Source organism: Halyomorpha halys, unplaced genomic scaffold (genome assembly GCF_000696795.3).
Source record: "Halyomorpha halys isolate HHAL.00 unplaced genomic scaffold, Hhal_1.1 Scaffold766.1, whole genome shotgun sequence".
Classification (NCBI taxonomy): domain Eukaryota; kingdom Metazoa; phylum Arthropoda; class Insecta; order Hemiptera; family Pentatomidae; genus Halyomorpha; species Halyomorpha halys.
Genome location: NW_027111507.1, coordinates 38,540 through 45,810, shown reverse-complemented (window position 1 = coordinate 45,810; position 7,271 = coordinate 38,540). Strand labels below are relative to the sequence as shown.

General features: G+C 28.9%; 1 protein-coding gene across 3 annotated transcripts in view; it reads right to left on the bottom strand.

Annotated features, from left to right (window-relative positions):
• Positions 1-97: 97 nt before the first annotated feature.
• The window catches only part of stj (straightjacket), a gene marked incomplete at its 5' end in the record, with an annotated part of 41,636 nt that continues 34,462 nt past the window's right edge, over positions 98-7,271 (bottom strand). For 2 of the 3 annotated variants that reach the window (XM_067049543.1, XM_067049544.1), the window contains 6 exon segments: positions 98-1,526; positions 1,631-1,826; positions 1,906-2,095; positions 2,529-2,646; positions 2,714-2,965; positions 3,997-4,136. In XM_067049543.1, the coding sequence (XP_066905644.1) occupies positions 1,428-1,526; positions 1,631-1,826; positions 1,906-2,095; positions 2,529-2,646; positions 2,714-2,965; positions 3,997-4,136 (995 nt within the window). 3 annotated transcript variants of the gene reach the window in all.

Sequence of the window (7,271 nt, the reverse complement as noted above, 5' to 3'; positions counted from 1 at the left end):
TATGACCAAACGAAAATAAAATAAGAATTGTAAGGATTAAGTGGATAAACCCATAGTATAGTGGGACACCCTGCATGTATATATACATACATATACATACACATATACATGTATATACCAAAAAATGAACTGTGTAAATATACACCATTTACTGCTTTCATACATATTAATTATTCGATTACATTACATATCACAGTTTAAATATTTAAATCAGTTTATGGTTAACAGATATTCAGGATTTCAAAATCAATAATTCTTTTTCAATTTACAACAAATATAAATTGAAAAAATAATGATTTTTAAAAAGCCTTTAGATTAATAAACCTATAAGCAATCTTTACCATAATTAATTATAATTAAATAAGTAGCTTTTATAATAAAAGAAAAATTCTCACTTAAAGATTACTAATCAGCAGTTATGATCTTTAATTGTCCATTTTAATTGGAACAACAAACACCACATCAAGACTAATAAAATGTGTTGTGGTAATATATTGCAATAACAGTAAAACATTTTCAACAATAATACAATTTAAATAAAATATGAATATTATTGTTCACATCTTTAGTATTTTTTAATGATATAAATGCATTGGCACATTCACACATATACATGCAGGATATCCCTTTTAAATCCTAGATTTAATCTATACATTAGCATTTTTTCCTTATCCATCATAGAAGAATTAATACAGTTTTTCTTTTTGTTTCTTTTTTTTTTCTTTTTTTCTTTAAGCTATAAATGTTTCGAGGAAAAGTAATTATTTCAAGACATCAATGGTTTCTCCATTTTTTAAAAAATAACGAATTGTAGTCTACTATAACAGAATTACCAGTTCTAGTTCAGAATATAAAGCGGATGTTAAAATTAATATCATATAAGTACTATAATATATGTCTTTTATTTTTTAATTTTCAATAATTATTTTATAGTGCATAAATTATTATAGCTGCAGATTATGTAAGTATATATATATATATATATATAATCTTTTCCTTATATACATAAAATAATTATTAAAATATCAATTTGGGACATCCTGTTTATATAGATGTATAACAGCAATGATTCACTGTCAATAAAGATTACATAATGAAATGGACAGTACTTTGGAAATTGGCATTTTTAAATACTTACTTTAAATTTATATCACAGATAATTAGCTCATTATACATGAGTGGTATATAATTAATGCAAACATTAGCCAGTAGGTATATCTTAAATAAGTTAGAACCCCCAACAACCTCAATAGAAATGTTAATTGATAACAATTAGAATTCAGTAAGAACTAAGTAAGTAAGGTTTTCTTTAAATAGATAAAAAAAATTAAGCGAACAAGTTCTCGGCGCAACATTAATTGTTAACCACTCAATTATAATAAATATTTCCAGTGTTGAAATAATGATCTTATTGACTAATTTTAAGACTACATAATCCACTGAAGAAAATAGCTTAGTGCAAATACTTGCAATAAATATGAGGGTGAAAGATTCACAGAGTGTCCACATAATTTAATATCATTTTCCTAAAAACATAGCAAAATTAGTATTTTTAGTACCAAATTTTGTAATTTATTTTCAGTCATTCATCTATTTTCCTTACAATTTAATATTAATATCCTATGCATACCTTTTCACTCCTGTTTGCACATTCTGCAACATTCCTTCTGCTTAGGTTACGCCCAATTTTACAGCAATGTCCTTCATCATATTTGACCTCAGTAGGTAATATTCTTATTATTTTATTTTCATACTTTGATTCACAAAAATGATCAACAACTACCATTATCAAGTTACTATTCGGGATATCCTTAACAACATATGGCCTATTGGAAAAATGAAAATAATATTATAAATCATATAATCCTATAATATCATATTCCTAATCACCCTTTGAAACAATACCTTTCACAACCATTTTCATTATTTTCTTTTTCAATTACTTTCTTCATTCTCTTTACATCCAACAAATATAAATTTACTTTCATATCACAAGGCTGTGGCCTTGTTCTATTAATGATTATTTTGGATAGAGGTCTATCATTTTTCGCTGGTGGGATATCAGCATTAGCATCATCATATCCAGGATAGGTAGCTAGTAATAAAAATTAATATTAATGATCAATAGTTTTTAAAAAAACATAAATTATCAATTACTTAAAACATAGATAGAAGAATAGGAAAAATTAGAAAGGTTCAAAATTAAACCTCATAGTTATATTAATATGTTTCTTTCTTTGCTTGAATAAACCACTTATTAGGTATAATGGGTATTGGTCAACAGCATGAAGAAGAAAAAAATATTAGTTTCTAGGAAACGTGTAAGGGTAAAAGATCAAATTTAAAGTCATTTTGCAATTTAATTTCCTATAAAAATCTCTTCGGTGCTTTGTTATAGTGATTATTACGATTGAATATATAATCTTTTTTTGATCATGAAATATTAATATTAATACAATGGATGTTATGCACATCATCAGAAAGTTCTACATTATTCCACTTTAATTAAAATATCAATCAAGACTTACCATCACCAGTAGTGTATGAGAAAGCACCAACAGAAATCCAGTTTAAGTTTGTCTGAATAAGAATCCAAATTAATTTACCTAGTAGCCAATTAACCACCCAGCCAAAATAATTAATAGGCTGAAAAAATAGACTTTATTATAAGAATTCCTAATCTTCATCTATATTTTAAATAACTACAACTTACTGAGTTCATTTTGCAAGAATGACTTGGTTCACCTTTATCACTACTAAAACAAACTGCTTGGTAGTCATAAATAGCAATCTTTTTATAAATTTCTTCTTTGACTAATTTATCCATTATATAGCCCTTAACCTCTCCAAAAAATTTCCCAGTGTCTGCCCGAGATTCAGATACTATGATAAATCCATTATTGTCCAGAACATAACAGATATATGCATCAGAATCACAAGTCTTTTCACATGACTTCTCTTCACACTAAAATAGATTTATAAAACTTAAATATCAAATTCAATTTAAAAAAAATAATGAAATTTGAAACTATAAGATATTATCTACTGGCATTGATGGTGCTCACAGCTTTTGAAATCAAGAGAACAGAAAAGAATCATTCATAAAATTAAATTTCAATATAAATTTGTTTCTGAATAAGGAAACTGAAATTAGTTTCTGGAAACTATAGATGTAAATGATATAAGATAATGTTGTGGAATTTTGGGAGGGTTTTATAAACACAGACAAAGAGTGGGTTTCCACTAATAGACGCCATGACCGACAGAACAAAGGTTCTTTGTTCCCAGCAGTGTCATAGTGTCGCCATCTACTATTTTATTTACAAATCAAATAATAAAAATAAACATATATTAAAGAACACACACTGAGATGTTTGTTTTTTAGATGATTCTCAAGTTGAAATAAATATTTCTTTGCTTAAAATTTGAAATATTTATTTTGCATTAAATAAACTGAAAAATATCTTAATTTTTACGGAATATTATTATGGAATATAATTACAGTAAAATCCTGCTTAACCAGCTCTCTCCAGAAACGAGGGCAAAAATAAAATAAATTAAGTACTGAGAAAACACTAATTCATCAAAATAACATAAAACAACTGACCTAGTGACTACAATTAAAAACTGAAAAATTGTTTTACAACACTTACACTTTACAATCATGTATCAAAAGAAATTTTTATTTCAAACTATATCAACTTGGTCTAAGAACTTTAATCATTATATACTAATATATATATAACGAACCCCTGCAACGTGGGGCGAAACGTTGGCTCATTAAAATAGTATTATTCTACTATTTGAGTTTTTCTGACCGCACCCGGACCATATTCCTTTCATCTTTACACACGGTCAATCAATAATCTTCCATTACTATTTTTTTGTTCTTTTTTGACCGCACCCGGACCATATTCCTTTCATCTTTACACACGGTCAATCAATAATCTTCCAGTACACAGGTAAGGTATGGTTGCAAAAAAAATAAGTACTTACAGACGAAGTAATGTTCTTGAAAAGAGCAAATAAAGCTGAATGGTGAAACTGAAAGCCAACTACAGCAGCTGGAGCTTCACGTGATCCTTCTGAATGAAAAACTGCATGAGTTGCGGTTACTAAGGTATCATTTTTATCTCCTGTAATTATAAAAAAAAAATTGTTATAAGAAACAGACTATTTGTAGTCTAGTTGCTGATGATACGAAATAAACTATTGTTTTTTAATAAGGAAGAATTTATGTCATTTACTAAATCCTTTTTAATTCCATAAGACTCTTCCAGTAAAAGGATTATTAAATTTAGACTATTTGTATTATACGAAATATTTTATTTGCAACTATAAACTTTAATTTTTTTTTTTTAATACATAAATAATTGTTAATCATAAATTCATAAATTGTTGAGCATTGTAAATAACTTTATCTTAAGTTTTAAATAGATAGAAAAAAAAAAAGGACATTATAAAAACTAATCAAATTAAATATTTTAATTAAAATAATGTTAAAGGAAAGCTCTGATCAAGATATATGTATAGTATTAAATGAGTATGACAATCACAAAAAAAAAAAAAATGAAAGAAGAGACATATTAGAATATTCTAAACAAAGCCTTTAGTCTCTCAAATAGCTGTTAATAAGTAACCACTTAACATTTTATCAATGCAGGCATCATCATGCCTAAAAAACACAAAATGCAATGCAAAAGTAAATGAAAAATAGTAATTGAATCTCACTTCAACAGTTAAATAAAGACTAATGGAATAGAGGTACTTCATCGCTTAAGAAAAGTAACTTTTCATTCAGTACATGCTGAACAGTTTGAGAGTGATCTCTTGTCTTCATTGAAGAGATTTCATAATTTTTATACAAATGATACCTAAGCAAAAAATTGACTATTTAGTTACATGCACTTATTACTTAATTTTACTGACTGCTCTTTGGGAGATGAAAGACTGCTTGTAATCTTCCAACAATCAACTTAAAATCCATGATATTGTGGATATTGATATTCTATCAACAGACCAAATTCTATACTATTATTTTAACTATTAACTGCTTCTAGGGAATGTACCGACACCTAATGTATTATAATTCCTTAGTCTTGGAAAGATCCTTCAATTGATAATTTTTGAAGTTCACATTGCTGCCATACAAGAGATGTATTGGATAGGTCAAGAGATACTTGAAGAGAAATATCATGTTTTTATCCACAGCTGTGGTAACAGAACTCATCAGTTTAGCAAAGTGGAAATTACCAAACCTAGTATTGGTATCATTGAGTTTAGAGCATTGAGTCCAAGGATAAGCGAGATAAGGCTCCATAAAAAATTCTATAACTGCAGCTTTCTTAGTGTGCATGCTATGATAGAAACAGCTAATGATGATAAGATGGATAATTTTTATGAGATTGAAAGAGCTTTTGACTTATTCCGTAAGTATGACGTGAAGATTATTGCAAGAGAAATTAATGCGTAAGTTGAATAAGAAGATATTTATCACCCAATTATAAATATAGTCTTTATAAACTAGGTAATAATATTGGACAGCGAATCATTAATTTCACAGCATCCAGTGATTTCATTATTTGAGGAACTTTTTCCCTCACAAAGACATACATAAAAAGATTTGGATTTCCACTTACAGAACCACAGTTAACCAGATTTATCACATACTGGCTGGAAGGAGACATAAATCCATTTTTTTTTTATATCCCCTACCTGATCATTTCTGACATAGAGGGGATAGAATCTTATTGATAACCTACCTATTCTGATCATAGTGGGAGGATTGAGTTTTCATTCTATGGGACCATCACAGTGCACACACAAGTTAATCTATCAGATCTGGAAGAGAAGAAAAGGATCCAAGCTGCAAACAGTACAACAGAGCAGTGCAAATAAGGAAATAAATGATGTTTAGGTACCAATCAGGATTTGATAGAACATATATAACAAACCTGATGTAATAACGACCTTTAAACTAAGTCCCCTAAGGTGGCTGGGTCTTGCGACCTGGTAGGAAGACAGTGAAATATGAAAGAAAGCTCCTGAAACAACCAAGTTCAAGATGGTAGATGCTATTGATAAATAAATGTCTTAGAAAGGTAGTAAGGGATGTGACGGCTGTGCGGGTTGGGACGCAGGTCCCAGTGTGCTGGGTTCAGAACGTTGTGGGCTCGATTTCCACCTGGGGCAGTTAGGCATTCATTTTTCAGCGGTCCCGAGGAATGAATCTTGACAACCACCTTGGTTAGTACGCGGCGGCAACCTAGGTAGCCGTAAGGGGTTGGCAAAAAGGACCACTAGGCCCACTTGCCGGACTTGTTCCCCCACCAAATACCAGTACCAGTACCAGTATAAAGGTAGTCCTATTGAGATTTGAGAATTGAAAATTTTTGTCCTGATCAAACACACCTTAACTCAGTTCTCTTAACTGATACCAATATTTTAAAAGATAGTGTCACTATCCAAAAGTGTAGTTGATAGAGATAAAATATTGAAACTGAAGTCATACATAACTGAAACCCTAAAATGAATAAAAATCAACCATCAAAAGGGTGTAGATTCTGGTTAATTTTGATAATTTAAAAGCTTCACAATATTTAGTATAAATATCTAAAATAAGAATGGGACCCTCATACTAAGGAAAAATCTTAAATTAAATAGTATGAATAATTTGTTTCCTGCTTAAAATGTATTAAAAATTGAGACCCATTTAGGCTTATAGAATTCATACACATAGAGAGGTTTAACATTTTTTAAACGCAGTTTACTACAATTGATAGCATAGGTGATATAATGATAGAGTATTTATGTAGAAGAGCAGTTGACAAATATTATAAAATAAAAATAAAATACAGAAGAAGTGACTGACTACAACTCTCATAGAATAAAACTGACAAATAAATAATTGGATAAGTGGTCTGTTTCCCCAAAAAATTAACATAAAGCAAAGCTACAAAGGAGGTTCTGCTTAATGCTCTTCTTCAATATACTTAATAGGGCTATTTCCAACTGAGCCTACACCTTCTTATTAATTTTTGGTTACCCTGTATAATTTTTAATTGATAACTAAAGAGCTTAACAAGTTAAAACAATAGTTTTACACTTTCATTGAATATAACTAATTTTTTTTTTATTTCTTTAATGTAATTTACAACTGTACAAAATAATACAATAGGTAAATATGTTGTATGTTTCATATACACTTGAAAATCTTGGGAAGGAACCACCCATTGGTGGTACTTCAAACATTAATTTAAATTAGAAGGTCC